Source organism: Notamacropus eugenii, chromosome 7 (genome assembly GCF_028372415.1).
Source record: "Notamacropus eugenii isolate mMacEug1 chromosome 7, mMacEug1.pri_v2, whole genome shotgun sequence".
Lineage (NCBI taxonomy): Eukaryota > Metazoa > Chordata > Mammalia > Diprotodontia > Macropodidae > Notamacropus > Notamacropus eugenii.
In genome coordinates this window covers 19,719,560-19,737,963 of record NC_092878.1, presented here as the reverse complement: position 1 = coordinate 19,737,963, position 18,404 = coordinate 19,719,560, and the positions used below count along the sequence as shown (strand labels likewise).

At 38.1% G+C, this 18,404-nt stretch overlaps 1 protein-coding gene across 1 annotated transcript in view; it reads left to right on the top strand.

Moving 5' to 3' along the window:
- AQR (aquarius intron-binding spliceosomal factor) overlaps nt 1-18,404 on the top strand; it is a 127,952-nt gene that overhangs the window by 57,559 nt on the left and 51,989 nt on the right. Inside the window, exons 15-20 of the mRNA XM_072622850.1 lie at nt 1,929-2,031; nt 4,582-4,702; nt 6,854-6,995; nt 9,314-9,492; nt 14,862-15,029; nt 17,812-17,981. Of these exons, the coding sequence (XP_072478951.1) occupies nt 1,929-2,031; nt 4,582-4,702; nt 6,854-6,995; nt 9,314-9,492; nt 14,862-15,029; nt 17,812-17,981 (883 nt within the window). The remainder of the gene's footprint in view (nt 1-1,928; nt 2,032-4,581; nt 4,703-6,853; nt 6,996-9,313; nt 9,493-14,861; nt 15,030-17,811; nt 17,982-18,404) is intronic.

The following is an 18,404-nucleotide window of genomic DNA, read 5'->3' as shown; positions in this document are numbered from 1 at the left end:
AGCTCGACCTTCTGTCATTTGTGTTTCTGTGAAAACAGTGCTGTGCTTGCCCTCGACGTACATCAAATATTCATTGAGGTTGATAGAGATATAACTTACTGAATTTTAAATGCTTGGAACAGATGATCATGATGATGATAACAATAACTCCAGGCTGCCTATAAAAAATTAACCACCTGTAAAAACATTCCTGCTTTTAGTCATTCATTCTGGAGAAAATTTTTTTTGGGGGGTCATTGGTCATTTAAAATGAAGGGAGCAGGAATTTTGTGCTTTTGGTATTCACACGTGAGTTAGATAGAACAGGTATTTAAGAGGTAGTAAGAGGTTTGCTCATTGAATACGTTATTATTTAGAAATAAATAGTAGTAAGAACATCTTTTCTTTTTCAAGACCAATATTTCTTGACAGCAAAAGCACCAAGTCAAGTTGCTTCTTAAACATATTTGTTTGATACTTTTCAGTTTGTGAATATATTCTGTATGTTCATATGTGCTAATAATAATGATAACGTGATAATAAATTTAGTGCTGGAAGTGACGACAGAGGCCAAAGAGTCTAACCAACCCCATTGTTTTATTGAGGAGGAAACTCAGGTGAAGGTAGGCTGTGCACAAGATAACATGTAGTGAGTGGCAGGGGAGGGATTTGAACCCAGGCATCCTGACTGTATTAGCGTTGATGTTCCTTGTGTCCACTACCTTCCTTGCCTGTTTCAAGATAGGGATTATTCCTTATTTTAGAGATAAGGAAATAGGGATTGGTGAGTCTTGTACTTTTGTACCTCCTCTTCAGCATTAAGACTACTGTAATCTTATCATCTTTGCAGATTGTTGCCCATTTATCATCTGCTCTTCATTCTGGGTGACATGCATGTCCACAAATATAGCCTGGAGGATTTACCCTTGAAACACTCAGGCTTTTCCTCTACTCCCTCTTGTTCTCAGTACATAACCAACCCATCTCCTTTCTGCACATTCATGACTTGATGGTGTTTTTTATGTTGCATCTTACACACAAGACTTTGTTTGATTCATCAGCTCTAGGATCATTTTTGTCGTGGCCTCTCTACCATGTCTTAGAGAAATCCATGTTCATTCAGTAACATCGAGGTGCCACAGATAGTTACACATTTATGGACTCCCAAGTAGCTCTTGCAAAATGCTGTGGAGATCCCTTGTACTTCTCCTGTAGCCTGATTTCTGCTTCTTCCCTTTTGAAAGCACTTCCTCCTGGTAAAGCGTGATATCATCATGCCTTATTCCTCCCCACATGTCACTTGGTCCTTGGTCCTGGATGTCCTGCCTCTGCTGGTCTTTGCCCCCTTTGCAGTTACTCTCATGTCACCTGCATAGTCGCTGTCCTTTTTCATGGGCAGGTGTCCTTGAGCAGCAGCTTCACATCTATATATTGCTATATTCATGATTTAGCCTCAGTCCCTTACAAGAGTTTTCTTGCTACTGCGACCTAAGCTTCCACGTAGAAAGGTCTTTGAGGCAAAGCCCACCCTTAGCACTTCTCAAAAATATGCCACAACCTGTTTCTACTTACTACTCAACTTGCCATACTCCTTTGGGCCACCTGCCATTTTTATTCTTCATAAAGCAGCCGCTTCACTGTTTGCAGCCCTGTAACACCAGTAGGAGGATGTTAGGCTCTTGCAGCAAGGAGCTACGTGGGATCATGGCAAGCTCTTTGGATTTTTTTTAAGTGCGATCCAAACCTTCCTTTACTCGTATTCGGATCTGCCTACAGACCACTGTCTGTATTCAGTGGTTGTCTAACATGTGTGAATTAATGGATTAAATGAAGGAGCTCTCCAGCTAGCAGCCTGTCGTAATCTGGGCACTATGTATTCTTCACATATTAAACACAGTACGCAATTATGATCAACTTGTATACTAAGGGTAGTTTTTGTTGTGTTGCAGTTCAAACACACTCCACCAGGTGGCATCGTATCTCTGCTTATTGCCAGCCCTCCCTGAAAAGGAAGAAACCACCTTTGACAAGGAATTTCTTCTGGAATTGCTGGTAAATTATGTTTTTAAAAAAAGTGTCTCAGCTTCTTTTTACTTTGATTCCCTCTTGCAGATGTTGAGCTAATGAGACTCTCAGGAGTAATTAGATCAGCTGAATGTTAGGCCAGTCTTTTGTAGCCTTTCTGAAAGTCCGGCACTGTTAACTTGGCACAGTCTTTGTCCCATGGGAGCACTCAGCAAATAGGATTTTCATTCATTCGTTATCTGCCCTATCAGCTCTTTATGTTACACGTGCAAACAGAGCTTACGGACAAACGAAGTGATTAGTACCAGCGGGCCTCCCTCCTTTTTGGGGGTGGTAGGATTAATAGACTTGTGGGTTAGGTTAATGCTCTAGAAATAGTGCCTGGATTTCATCAGTGTTTTTGACAGAGTTTTAACTGATGTTCTTGTGGACAGGATGGAGGTTAATGATAGGCAGGTTAATGACACAGCTGAATGAGTTTATAGCTATACCTAAAGTGCTTTAAATAATGTATTATTGTTAACCCTGAGGGAAGGTTTGAGTGACACATGACAGGACTCTAGCTCTATGCTTTTAAAAAAAAATGTGTTTATGACTTAGAAGAAGTCACCACACCCTGTTTTTTCCCTTTCTCCTGCCTTTTGGGTATCTTCATCTAGATATTTCCACTGAATTCAAGCTTAGTCTTTATAAAACTGAACCTTTACCTATATTCAGCCTTTTTTCCCAACTTTCCTATTTTTGTTAGTGGTACTACTATTTTTTATGTGACTGCAACATGAAAACTCCTTCATCTTTATAGTCTAAAATGAGTCCATATTGTAAAATGATTGTCTAAAAACTTACTAAGCTTTTAAATTGAATTCTTCATGATTTAAAAAGGTTTGTGACTCATTGGCATGGGTCTGTCAGTAGTCTACTGTAGGAGGAGGTGTTCATAGAGACTTTGGCCAAAACAAGTGCCAAATGTTTTGGCAATGAGTCTTTCCATATTTAAGTTGATAGATATAGCATGTCTACAATCCCATATTCTAAGCTTTTCCATCTTGGTAGGACCTGCAAGAACTTACATCTTTGTTGGCATGTTAATAACAGATTCACCTCCATCCCCTGTGGAGGCCCTGGGGCAGAGGACTTCAGGGAAGATAGACTCTGTTATAAATGTATGCTGTACAGAATCAGTGTGATTCTGGGTGCTGTATTCAAAGGGTGCAAGGGGAAATGACTAGGATATTGAGGCTTTCCAAAACCTTGTTATGAGGAATATTTGAAGGAACTGGAGTTGTTTAATCTGTAGAAAAGAATGATGGGAGAGGGGAAAGAGTCAAGGAGTGACTTGATAGCTATCTTTAAATATTTGAAGGGCATGTTGTTATATGGGAGAGGGGTTAGATTTTCTGTTTTGTTCCAGAGGTGTAGAGCTGGGACCAATGAATTTACAGTACAGAGACACAGCAAAGATCAGGTCAGTAAAAGCATAAGCGTCTCAACATTTAGAGCTCTCCAAAAGGGAAATTGGGTGCTTTATGAGGTAGTAAATTCCTTATAATTTGGACTATTCAGGCAGAGGCTAGAGGACTCCTTGTCAGGAATGTGTATTATAATCACTCCTTCATGGAGTAAAGAGATTGGACCAGATGATCACTAAGGTTCTTTCCAACCTAAGATTTTATGGAGAAATTTGGCTCCAAGCTAGCAATTTTAATGTAGCTCTTAATAATTCTTATCTCAACGGAAAGCTAATATACTGAGGTTTTCAAGAAGACAAAACTAGTTTTCAAGTTAGTTCCAAAGAACTGTCTAAAGTCTCAGTGCCAAATGTTTAAGCCTTTGTGGCAGGTGTTTAAGCTACGCTTGGTAGAATTCTCTGAGGGCTTTTTAAATACCTAGTAGATGTTTTTTTTTTGTGAAGTAAAAGTATATTAAACACATGGAAAATATTTTGCTATTGATATATTGTCTCAGATGGGGTAATATGATCTGGGGAGCAGACCTGCTTTATTCTCCTCCTATTTCCAAATCATTCTTTTGACTATAACTGCTTTCTAAAAATTCCTTCGACTATTTTCTGATATTTTAAAGTCTGCCATATTAAGTCAGGTTGTGAACAACTGTTGTTGTCAGTAGTAGATTCCATTCCATAAGATAAAATAGAATTATTGTGACAAACATGTTTTTAATAAAGTCATTTAGTAATGAATAAGTACTGATTTCAAATAAAGGATTCTTGATTTGAAAAACTTATTTTAGTCTTTGGGATGGATTTTTAAATACTAATTTTCCCCCTGCCTAATGAGTATCTTAATCATTATGAAGAAAACAACCCTGGTAATCTTAAAATTCATCTCAAATATAAAAAACCTACTGATGAAAATAATTTACTTCTAAAAGCCATACAGATCCATTTCTGACTTTTGATTAAGGAAATCATATAAATTTGAAAAAATAAAAAGCAAAAGAAATAATTGTATATTCCATGGTTTCATAATGGCTTACAGACATGAAAGCCTTTCTCCTTTGATTTCTAATGGATTGATTCTACTGACAAATAACTCTTTCTCTTTTTTTTAAAAATAGGTATCCCGTCATGAACGTCGAATTTCTCAAATTCAGCAGCTTAACCAGATGCCTTTGTATCCAACTGAGAAAATTATTTGGGATGAAAATATTGTCCCAACTGAGTATTATTCTGGAGAAGGTATGTGCAAAGAAAAAGTAGAGGGATTTGGTTTAAAAATGGAACTTGGGAATAAATACAGTTGTATTTTATTAGTCAAGAAAATAATTCTGCTTCTCAAGTTTATCTTTGACAGCTAGAAAGTACATGATCTAGTGAGACTAGGATATTTATTAAATTTATTAACTTAACTTTTAACAATGCTACTCAAACATATATTGAAATGATTTTAATTCTTCATAATAATTACCTTAGCATAGACTCTGGAGTCAAAGAATCTGAGTTTTAAGTACCACGTCTGTTGCTTCCCAACCTTGTGGCCTTGGACACATCACTTAACGAACTTGGGCTTCAGTTTCTTAAACCATAAAGTGAAATGGTTAGGTAGGATGGCCTCTGAGGTTCCTTCTAGCTTTAGACCTATGTTCTTGAGAAAACTTAATCTACTTCATTTATTTTTTCATTGTCCAAGATAGTTTTTGGAACTCTGATTTATAAGCCACGTAAGAAAATGTACAGTTTTATGGGTATGCCTTTGTTTTTAATCCAAGCTGGTATGAGCCGGTTTGATCAGCATCTCATTCATCAGACTTAGCTTGTATTATTTAGAGTATTTCAGAAAATTAAACTCAACTATCAAAGAATGAAGATTCGCCACTTCTAAGGATGTAGTTCAGTTGAAAGAACATTGGACTTGAGAGTCGTAAAACTTGGGTTAAAATCTCTGTTTTTCTGCTGTGTAACCTTCATTTCCTTATCTGTAAAATGGGAACAATAATAACACCCAATGAGACGCTATTTATGAAGTGCTTAGCACAGTGCGTGGCTCATAGCAAGGGCTGTGTAAATATCAGCTGTCATTATTGTGATCACGCAATCATCGTACTCTTCTGGGCCTTTGTTTCTTCATCGGTAAAGTTAACAGTAAGGACTAGCTCACTGCTGAGGCCCCCTTTCCTCAGCAGAACCTTTGGGTCCTGCGTGATGTAGCCTCTGTTTTAACAGTGGTAACAAAACAGATAGATAGCTCTGAAGAAGATTTCTTTGGAGAGGGAACCCTTCATTTGGATTTGCAAGTTCTGGAATGTTTATTTTCCTTAAAGTTACTTGTTTTTGTCCTTACCTCTGATAAAATAGTTTCTAATAACACTCTTCATCTTGTTCATTTTGAATGGTCCTTTTCTTTCATCATCATCTTGTTACCAGCAGAAGTCAATTAAATGAAAACTTTAAATCTCTTTTTATACTTGACACCCTTTGCTAGCTTCAACTTGTTTTGAGCCTTAGAATTACAGTGTTCTTACAGATCTGTGCTACTTTCAGAAAAGGTGTGAAATGGCTATTGGAACATTAATTGGGTGGGGAACGTCTAAGAGTTGGGAATGTGTCTGATTTCTGGAAAATTTGTGTTTGTAGGTTATGATGCTGCTTCTTTTTCAAGTCAGCCAGCTAAGTGAGAACTAGATTCCATTTAGCATTCAGTGTTCTAAAGACTTTTCTGCCTTAGCTCCAGAGAGAGTTAATGGGGAACTTAAAAGTTACAGAACTGTTCAGGAGAAAGGAATTATGTCATTGTAGAGCTATATGGTGGGTCTACTGCAGCACATCAACTCATTTAATTTTCTGCTGGCCGTAAGTCTCTTTTGGCGCTCAGGAACTATGTTCAAAGGTCAGTCTCACCTGGCAAAGAGAATTTTTTTGTAATGTACTCATTTTCCTGATAGGCAGTGAGGCATACTGGATAAAGGACCAGCCTCAGAATCAGGATGACCTAGGTTCTAAACCTGCCGGCCATATGTCCCTTTACTTCTTAGGGCCAGACACAACTCCTAAGGTGAGGAACAGGGATGACTGTATTGGAAAGATAAAGTTTCCTCTTTGAGTGTTCTCTCTACTGATATAATCACCAGTGTAGTCCAAAAAACACATCATCAAAGTTAATTTTCATGGAAAACCAGTTACCATTTTCTGGTGGCTATAGCTCACAGAATCAATAATTTGTCTTTTAACGTATAGACTCTCTTTTTTTTTTTTTTTTACTCTGTATGTAATTCCTAGGTGTTAAGTCTGATCCACCATACAAATGAACAAGGTGTTGCTGTATGTTATTAATGAGATTTTTATAAGACGTAAAACAGAAGGTACATCCATGCCTTATGTCTTCCCTTTTAGGTTGTCTGGCTCTTCCCAAGCTAAATTTGCAGTTTCTGACTCTTCATGACTACCTGCTAAGAAACTTCAATCTGTTCCGGTTAGAGTCAACATATGAAATAAGACAGGATATTGAAGATGGAGTCAGCAGAATGAAGCCTTGGTTAGTACTTCGACATCTCTTTTAAACCATGAGGACTCCTTGCAGTGTTATACTTTCTTATATGACTGACTTCATAACTAGATTTGAAAATTATTTGGGAGGCATAGGCATTAGTTCTCAGGTATCACATGGAGGTGGGAGGGATGAATTATGTTGCAAAAATTCATTAAATAAAATGTCAAGTGCTCCAGAAAATGTAAGATACACATATGAAAATCTTAGGATCAAGGGAAGGCATTAAAGTTTTGCTGCTTTAGGGTCATATCTTCTATTAAAGTTGGAGTGCAAAGGGGTAGTGAAGGCTGTGGAAAACTCTAAAAGGAGGAGACTAGTCAGGAAACGGAGCTAGAGCAGGTGACTCCAGTGATGAAGGGACGTGTACATGTTCTACCGTTGCCATCAGCCCTTGCGGCTCGGCCTTCAGCAGGTTAACACAAAATTCTATGCTTTGTATTATTTATCAAGATTTTATTTTTATTTAGATGTTGCTGACTTCATAAAAAGAAAGATTTGTTCCCAAGGAATTTGTAAGTTAAGGTGCCACTTTTATAAAGTTATTTACTTATCATCCATTATATCTGGAATAAGATAGTTTCTGTCCTGTTCCTGAAATATGACCGACATTTTTATCAACATGTATCAGAGTCTACAAGTTCACATAGAAATAGCTTCATTATTTTTATATTTTGAATCTGCTAGAGCATTCTCTGCTGGGGGCTTCCATTTCTTTGCTTGTAAAGTGATTCAGGTAACTTCCAGTATTTTCCGGTGGTAACGATATAGATGTTATTTATGATCATAGTCTGTTTTTTTTCTCTTGCTACCCTTCATACATAGCCCTACATTTTCCATTAATTACTGTGTGAAAAGTTATTCTGGATGAGACCATAAAGCATAGCATTTAAAGGAAAGTATTTTTGACTTAATAATCAGTTGAGTCAGTAGGCAGGGATGTGGCTGGCAGTTGGGAATTTGTGAACCCACTGGCTGATCTGTTACTCCCTGCCCACAGTTGTGCTGCTGCAATTATTGCCCATTATATGAGTGTGGGTGGAGGGATATTGGGCTCCCTGTAGAGCGACTGCCCCAAGTTTATGTCTACCCTGAACTGGTAGGTCCTGATTTTGAGTCTAGCCATAGACATGTCTCAGACCTTGAATTAGGATTCGTCAGTGATTCACTTATTTTCTACTTAGATCCCACAGTCTTGTGTTCTATTAATCAAGGAGAGTTTTAGATACTGTTTTGAAATAGCTACTGTAGGGGGAAAGAAAATAACATTCATTCACATTTGTAAGATAGAACTTTAATCCATTGATTCTAGTTGGCCAGTATGAGGCGATAAAAATGATGAAATTTTAAAGGTTCCAGTCTCCTTTCAATATTCATGAATGTTGGAGATGGCAACTCAGGAAAATGTATTTTTATTTGGCACTTGTAAAGACCATGTTTTGAGACTGCTCAGCCAGCAAGGGAGGATAGCCAGGATTATAAGAAATCTCTATTTTTAACATCACATTTTATGAGTGGAAATATGGGACTGGTTCCACCAGAATCTAAGCACTCTCTGAACCAGTCTTAAAGAAACTGTCTCAAACATCAGTGTTGTTATTGGATCCCAGAGCTAATTTTCCATCCCTTAGAAACACAACTCTCCCCTCACCCCCTTTCCTTTCCTTGGTGTTATGGATTTGCACTTCTAAAGGATCACCTTCACTGTTTGCTGATGACACTAGAAACCTCCACTAAGGGCACAGGTTTTCTGTGTCCTTCAGCATGTCATTGTTGGTCATTCGTTTCCTACTGAAGGAGGGGCTTCTGCAGATTTCACATTACAGCTTCCATCTTCAAGGAAAGGATAGAGTGTTTCCTTGTCATACTGTTGTTTGGTTCTGAGTATTGTTGGTTTTAACAATACAAAGTGTTTTTTAAGTCCCTAATCACATTTCTTAAATAGAAGTTTGTGTGGCATTAAATAAAGGGGAAATTCACACATGTTGTCTTGTTGGCTTATATCCTCTTATAACTTTGATTCAACTCTGTGAGGACCCTTTCTTGCATAGAAAGATCTTTTCCCCCATATTGCTTTCTTTCCTCTTTCCTAAGCATTTTCTTTAGAAGCTTATCATTATTATAATGAAGGGATAGCAGAGTGCAAGATATTTTGACTGAGATGAAAAATTTTATGAAACTTTATACTAAGGAGTAAGACTATACTGGTCTTAGGTGGTAGCTGGTCACAAAACTTATTTGTGATACTGCTGTAGCAGTATAACTGTTGTTGGTGTAATTAATCATTTCTCCCTCTTGGTTTTCAGGCAGTCGGAGTATGGAGGTGTGGTGTTTGGTGGTTGGGCTCGAATGGCTCAGCCCATTGTGGCTTTCACTGTAGTTGAAGTTGCCAAACCCAACATTGGTGAAAATTGGCCAACCCGCGTGCGTGCAGATGTTACCATTAATTTGAATGTCAGAGACCAAATCAAAGATGAATGGCAAGGTATTCTTGTTTTTCAAACACTAAAGTTGACTTCTACTTTTCAGGTGGTAATGCAGGTTTCTTTCACTAAGGCGATATCAGAGGAAGGGTAATACATTTGTGTCAAATGTAATGTTGAAAATGCCTATTCTTTCTAAGATAAGGGAACACTTGTTTTCAGGGTTTTAATAGTCTCTACTTTTAATGTTGTCCTAAAACACCCAGAATCAGACATTTATCATTTATTTTGGACCTGTAAATTGTATCTGGGGTTTATTTGGACCTATAAATTGTTTTGGGGCTTTATGTATGCATTAATATAAACATCCTCTTTAGGGAAGAATCAGTGTGTTATGATGTTATGTTGTGGGCTAAGGAGATAAGCTAGAGGAAAGAGAAGTGATCAAACAGGAGAAGGACCAAGAGAGCAGTGTCACAGAAGCCAATGGGAATCATTGTGAAGGAAGGGACAGAAAGATGAAGAAGCCATTGGCTTTTAACAACTAAGTGGATGTTGGTGACCTCAGGGAGCAGTTTCATTGGATCCATGGGTATGGAAGCCATATTGCATTAGGTTGAATAATCAGTGGGTAATAGGGAAGTGGAAGCAAATGGAGAGTTCTCATTCCAGAAATCTAGTAGGGAAGGGGAGAGGAGATAAAAGTTAATAGCTTAAAGCAGTTGAGAAAAGCAAAGTATTTTTGTTTTTTAAGTGGAGGAAGAGGGGCCAGCTGAGGTGAGATTGAAGATGAGAAAGAGGTTATCAGGTACCATTGTGAAAGAGAGTGCAGGGCATCTAGGGCATGAATAAAGGGTTGAATTCTGGACAGGAGCTAGGCCATTTTATTCCCTAAGTCCAGAGAAAAGGAAGAGATTGAACACATGAAGAAATTTTGTAGAAGAATTGGAGGTGAGGAAATCATATAGTTCTCATTGGTCTTGGAAAAATAGTCATCTTTTGGATTAGAGAGGGGAGGTAGAGTTAGAGTTAAGGGACTGGGAGAAAAGGTTTAGATTATTCCTCTCTGCAAAGTGTGATCAGCAAATAATCAGAGATGTATAAAAGATGGCCATGCAGCTATCAGGGTCTGGATGAGGATAGATGGTGTGGTAATTGACCCAATTAGCTTGGATTCATTAAGCAAGACTGAAGAAGGGAATCAGTGTTGCTGACCCGGGGTGGGGTCATCTAAAAAACAAAGGAGCAAAAGATTCAAGAGTGGAGGATGTTGCTTTGTTGAAATTTCTGACTATAATGTTGAAAATGAAGGGGGAGGAAGTTGTAAAAATATTGGATTAAAAAGTTTGGCAAAATATTTTTGAAAAATTGCTGACCCCTTGATGACAACAGTATGAGGGACCAATTAAGAGTAGATGAAGAATTTTGAAGGAACTCAATGAAAAAATTTAAAGTGGGTCATAGGTTTATACTATAAAGAATCTTAATGGTGATGTCCTCCAGCCCCTTGATTTTCCAAAGGAGAATCCTAAGTTTCAGGAAGGTAGCAAGAGGCCAAGCTTGGGTTTGCACTAAAGTCCTATGATTTAACAACTGTCACTTTTTTCCCCATGGCTACTCTGCCTCTTGTTGTGGAACTGTTGGTGAAAATGTGGCATTACAAACAATCATTATCCCAGAGACCTGATGTATTGTCACCACAGCAACACCTGTCTAGGCAAAGGGTCTGAAAGTATATCCTAAAATTATATATTATTGAGTTATCTTTTTATTTGGAGAAAAATTCTGGAATTTATAATGAAACACAGGATCATTGAACAGTTAATTAAACATTACCAATCTGTGAGTGTTTGGAAAGAAATAAATGTATTAATACCGACTAATCTACTAGAGTTCTTTGATGGAGTAAATTAGCATGTAGACACAGGGAGATCGGTAGTTTTAATTTATTTAGACCTTCAGAAAGCCTTTTTCAAGATCCTACAGCAAAGATTATTTAACAATTGAGTCATCATGTATTAGAGGGAAGGATTTGGTCATGGATAAAGAACTGCTTAGAAACTGGAAACAAAGGGTTACGGTTTTCAAAGCTCTTTACTTAAGTTATCTTATTTGATCCTTACAACAGCCCTGTGAAATGGAGACTACACATGAAGAACACTGAGGCTCTGCAAGGTTGGGTAATTTGCCCATGGCCTCGTCATTATGTCAGAGGTTGGTGTGGTCCTAGGTCTTGAGCTCAGGTCCCAGTCTTGTGCCTGAGGCCCATGTTGGAGTGGTGCGAGGCCTTTCTTTGAGGATCTGGATCCATACTGGCCATCTGAATTAGGGGGGAAACACAATAGCTGTCATCAGATATGTATTTGAAAGACTATTATGTAGAAAAAAAAAGATTAGATGTAGGTTTTTGGGCAGAAGTAGGAATAATGGTACCTTTGGTAAAAGAAAAAGCTTTATAACAATTCAAACTCTTCAGAAGTTCCTCCCCTCAAAGAGCCTTCCTTCCAGAGTAGCTGATTTCTCTTCACTGTGATCTTCAAACAGAAGCTAGATAAACACTCGGGATGTTGGAGGGAAATGTGGCTTGTTCAGATCTGGGTTGGACTATATAGCTTAGAGCTTATATATAACTTAGAGCTCTGAGATTCTGCGAGTAAATCACAATAATTTAATTGGTGTTTTTAGAAAGCCTAAAACCTCTAATTCTTCTCTTTCTTTTTTCTGCTATTCTGCTGCTGTCTCTGTAGAAACAGACCAGAGATCACACATTATATATATCTGTTTTATATGTTTTTTCATGAATTTTCATAGCCAAATTGTTCATCACTAAGTCCAGTTGGACTGGTCCTCATACAGCAGAGGCAGTTTATCATAATATTATTTTTTAAAGGATAAAAAAATATATATAGTCCAAACCAAGAAAGATTGCTTAATAGAGTTATTTACACCTATGGTCAGACTTGCAGGTCAGATTCTGGCTTATGTCTGATATTGGCACCAGGGTATTATTTGTGGGAAAGCGTGAAATGGCACAAAATACATACAAGTCATGGAAGAGATAGGTGATCAAACAAGAAAATTGACCGATCATGTAATGAGAGCAAGGGTTAACAGACATTCTTCGTATTCTGCTGGTACATGAATGAATGAATGAATGAATGAATGAAGGCCTTTATTAAGTCCTTACAGTGTCCTGGGCACTGTGCAAAGTGCTGGGGATGAAAATACAAGTAAGCAAAACCATCCATCTCCATAGGGACATTAACATTCTATTAGGAGAAGACAACGTATGGGGGAGTCAGAGTGGATAGTGGAATCATAGGGCATTTGATTGGCATGTCATTATTAGGAATAACAGTGTTGTTTTGAATATCATTCTTAGCTAGAATGGAGTTGGGTATATGAGTGATAGCACGGCATAGAGATGGTCAAGAAGACTTCATGGTCCTGAGACCAGGCAGGTTAAGCTAAGAGCCTGCCATTCTGAGCCCAGGATAATAGGATTTGGGACCGTCAGCTCCAGATGGAAGTAGGGTCTGAAGCCTAGACGGCATAGCACGAAGATGTCTGGCAAATGGCCATGTAATGTTCCGAGACCTAGAGGGAGATTCCCAGCCAGTGGGATAAACCTGCTATGGGGGATTCATGTTAATACACAAATGTTAAGCAGAATGATGTTAGGATGAATTAGAATCCATACTTTTGGAGTTGGAATATCCCACATTGATGAGATCACTCCAATGAACTACTTCAGATTATTTTTTTTAAAGGAGGGGAGTGTAATGATTTTTTGTATTAGATTGTACTGTTAAGTGGGTCTGGCATATAATACTTAAGAGTCTGTATGCTTCACAACATATCAGATAGTTTTGTACTTTGTTTTGTCAGTAGAAAATCATGAAAATTGGTGAGTACATGGGTGTATGTATGTATGTATTTTCCCCTCCCCCAACTTACAAGTCTATAGCTTGTAATGGTGTGTGTGTGTGTGTGTGTGTGTGTGTGTGTGTTGCGCGTGCATGCACTCAATAGAGGTTTAGGGTTTGGAAAATAAGTTCAAAGAGTAGCTGATTTTGGCTTAACATAAGGACGAATTTTATAAAGTATCTGTTAGATTATTTCATTCTTTGTCTTTGTATCTGTATCTTCAAGCATAGTACTTGGCTCATAGTAGGCATTTAGTAAATGTTGGTTGGTTGATGGATGCTCCACTAGGGACTTCTGTGACAGTAGGAGCCCATCATCTTCCTTCTAGTCTTAAGGTTTTATCAATGATACTAATGATGTGGATAGTCTCCCTGCAAGTTAGGATCCAAAATCCAGGCCTATGTCCCCACTAATTCCTCTTGCTTTGTTATATAGGAAGAGTCCTTAAATTCTTTTGAGAAATAGACAACAGTGAAATCAGTTTTCTGGAATGGATTTGGTATTTTTAGCTTTATTCCCATTTGACATGCTACCAAAACAGTGCTTTGATTTAGGGTAGTCTTGTTTTCACATCCTGGACCACTGTTGTGAGATGGTGTTAACTGCAATCCCTGTTTGCTCTTTTGGGTGAGCTAGCTGAAACTTTGCTGTCAAGTTTTTGAGCAAGCAGGGTGATGAAATGTACATTCTCATTAGTGCGAAGCCGGTTCATGAGAACAGATCAGGAAAGGAGTGCTAGCAGATGGTCTGACGTTACATACTGTGTAGTCTAATTTTAGATTCCCTGTCTTAATAGTGTCCCTTTAATAAAACTGGAGAAACTAGTTGGATGCATTTTATAGTGTAATCATTGAGAAACTTTAGATTTAACATAAATACCTTATTTTGTTCTGTGTTTTCAAATTTTAACATTCACAAACTGAAACCCCATATTCTTTTCCATAAGCTTGGTAGAGATAATGTTATCAAGAGTTTTTGTCTGGTGAATTACACTTTAGTTGGTCTTTGAGACAAGTCACATCGTTAAAAATATTTCCTTGAAGTGATGCTGATAGATTATCTTTAACTGACAGAATTTCTAAATATTATTTCGTCAGTTTGCACACCAGCCATATTTTTGGCCACATAGCGAAATTCTAAATGTGGAACGTGAACTGATAGTGGGAATGTGACAAAGATCCAGTTTTTGCAGCTGTGACATACATAATCTATTATGTTAACATAGAAATTAGGTTATGGTGCAAATTTTCCTCATTTGTATTAAGAAAAATTTCCATATTTATTGCAGATAAAAGGTAGGAAAGGTGGCATGAAAGACATCAACTATAGTCATGTTTACTATAGAAGGTATTCTTTAGTATGGTGGTTAACTTATTAATGACATTTAGCATTTATTGTTTTTACTGTCATACCAAAAAATAGGTTTAGTCCACAATTAGACAAAAGATAATAGTAAAAATTACATGCTAGCTAAATAACTTGAAAAATGTCTTCTTTTAACTAGGTTTGCGCAAGCATGATGTCTGTTTTTTAATTACGGTACGACCCACGAAGCCCTACGGCACCAAGTTTGACCGGAGGCGACCTTTTGTTGAGCAAACTGGCCTGGTGTATGTCAGAGGCTGTGAAATCCAGGGCATGCTGGATGATAGAGGGCGTGTCATTGAAGATGGTACGATGATATATTGTTACTTTTGGGCAAAGATTTTTGCATGGAAAAAGTGCACTTGGCTTTTTAGCTATATAACATGAACAATTTGTATCTTAAAATCTCTTAAAATTTTTCAGATTACTTCTGCTCCATCATATATTTGTCTCATTTGTCTGTCTACTAGTTGGCTCAGTTTTATAGTATGCTCATTGAGACACTTCCCAGAGGTGTCAGACTTGTGACCTGCAAAAGTCTGGAGTGTGGCTTGAACCGGATTAAAATGGAGTTGGGAAATGTTTAACAAAATTTAAAAAGTGTGTGTGTGTGTGTGTCTGTGTGTGTGTATGCCTGTGTGTGTATACACATATATGTAACAGTACATAGGTAATGTCAGTACATGACCCTACAGGCTTCCATTTCGTTTAAGTTGGATACCACTGCTTTAGACTGTAGCATGAACTCCTCATTATTTTATAACTGATTCCAAGAGAATGTAGACACTCTCTAACTCCCTGTCCCAGTCAGAATTCCTGTTACAGCTACTGACCAGACAGTCATGGCTTCCCTTGAGCTATTGGCTGTGGCACCAATGGTGACTTTTGCCACTATAACTCAGATAATAACTCATTGAATAGAGTTTGAAAGACCTTGTCCCATCTATGACCCTTGTTGGTTGTGTACAGGTCATTTAATCACTCTCATCCTCAGTTTCTTCGTCTGTGTAAAATGGAGATAATAATTCCTAGAGTACAGACAGTTCTTGCTTTATGTAAATTCACATTATGGCAAATTTGACTGCCTGTGGGTGGCAGGACGCTTTGCTGACCTGGGCTCTGACTTCAGCTTCTGGTAGGAGGAGGTGGCAGTACTGTTGTAGCCCTGCTAGTGGTCTTCTGCTTAATCACTGAAGTCACTCTGGCTGGGGTTGGGGGCCACCAGACACTGAAGTTGCTTGGGCTGTGGTGGGGGTAGGAGTAGGCACTGACGCAGCTCCGTCTGTGGGGGGCTGCAGGACCGTAGAGGGGTTGGGGCTCTGTGGAGGCCTAAGGGGCTGGGCAGGTGTGCAGAATGGTCCACTTACATTAAGCTAGAGCTGGCTGTTGTTGAGGATTATCCGAGATAATATATCTAAGATATTTTGCTGTATAAGTATCAGTGTTTGTTATTTTGTCAGGACTTGTGGTTTCATCAGTAAAAAGGAATTTTGCAGTGGAAACTCCCACCACTTCTGCAGATCAGCAGTCCATATATATATATACACCTTATACTGTTAGAGTGCCTTGCCCACATGGCAGTATATCAGAGGCTAGACTCAAACCCAGGTGTTCCTGATTCCATTGACTGGTCACTCCATCATGCCATGGTGTTTCTAAGCTAGAGTAGGCATCATTTTATATTACATATATGATGATATAATATCACATATATGTTAGTTATGATACATTATATACTGTGCTGCATTGAATGCTAGGTGACAAAAGCTAATACGAAGTGTACAGAACCCTGTTTTGGACATACTTTTGCCTCCCAATTATGATTTTGTGTTGGTTAGGTTACTGAGAACTCTGATGGAGTTACCCTCCACCATAGAAGGGCAGTGGAAAAAAAAATTGAATATGTGGCTAGAATTAGAATCTCCATGTTTAAGAGAGCAGAAGGTGGAATACTGTTGTGCTGTCAGAAGTGATGAGCAGGCAGACCTCAGAAAAACCTGGGAAGACCTGTGTGATCTGACGCTGAGTGAAGTGAACAGAACCAGGAGAACAGTGTACCTAACAACAGCCGTACCGTGTGATGACTGACTTTCACAGACTTGTCTCCTCTCAGCAAGACTAAGATCTATGACAGCTCCAAAAGACTCAGGATGGAAAAGGCTATGTCTGAATGCAGACTGTCTGCTCTCAGTTTTGTTGTTGTGTTTCTTCTTTCTTGTGGTTCCTCCCATTGGTTCTAATTCTTATTTACAACGTGAGTAATGTGAAAATAAGTTTGATATGAGTGCGTGTGCATGTGTGTGTGCGTGTGCATATGCGTATTTATCCTACATCACTGCATGCCATCTTGGGGAGGGGAGAGGGAGAAAATTTAAAACTCAAAAGCTTATGGAAGTGACTGTTGAAAACTAAAAAATAAAAAATTTTTTTAAAAAGAGAGAGTAGAAGAATTAGAAAAATAGGGGAAGGAGGAAGATAAGTTGATAGGAGTTGTATTTGTGACTGTTAGCCTTTTAGCAGCCCTACATTTCAGTGTATTTAGAATTTTGTTTCATGTACATGAGATTTGTCTGTGGAAGTATGTTATGATGAGAGATGTAGATAGTATGCAGACTTTAATGAATAGGAAAAACTGTTCATTAAACCCTGAAATCTGTTGGTTTAGCAAATATTTAGGGATCTGTTATATGTAATGTTTTATTAAGTGCATTAGAAGATGTAAACAAGTATAGAATCTGTCCCTGGCCCTTCAGAATCTTACAGTTGGGAGAGATATTCATGTACAAAAATGTCTGTGATACGTGATATCCTGTCAATGGTGCCTCTGGTGAATGCTGTGTGAGCCCAGAGAAAGCAGATATTATGTATCAGCTGGGAGAGACCTCATGGGGAAAAGGGATTTGGGCTGAACTTGGAAGGGTAAGGTAGACTTTGGATGAATAAAGTTTAGGGGGAAGAACGGGAGGAAAATCACAGTGGTCATAGCATTCTTGAACATGATTATTTTTATTTTAGGTACTAAGTGCTTTTTAGTTAGTACCTTTTCAAATGCATCTTGTTTAATTTGGTTTATTTTTCTGTGTGTGTAGGACCTGAACCTAAACCTAGACTAAGAGGAGATTCTAGAACCTATAGAGTATTTCTTGATCCAAACCAGTATCAACAAGATATGACCAATACTATCCAGAATGGAGGAGAAGATGTGTATGAGACTTTTAACATCATCATGAGGAGAAAACCAAAGGAAAACAACTTTAAGGTATGCAGCATGATAGTTAACAAGGGACTCTAGGCTTACAATGGTTTTTATACACGATAAAGTGGGTAACAAATGGAAGAAACCTAGCTTCTGACAAGTGAAAATGGTTGGTGAAAGAAACCTCTTTCCTTAATACAAAGCATTACTTTAAAAGCTTAGTGCATAACTTAAAATGGAGAAACCCAAATGAAAATCTTTGTCCTTTGAAGACTCTTGTGAGTGAGTTTGGTGACTTTCAAATGTAAACTGCTTAATTTTACTCAAAAGTCAAGAGAGCCCTATTGAAGGTATAGCTTTTCCTTTTTCTGAGCCATTTGCTCAGCCAATACCTACCATTAGAGTAGAAGAGTCTTTTCTATTAAAATTTGTCCTTCAGACAGCATTTTCCAGACACACTCTAGTTAGTCCTGACTCACCATAATC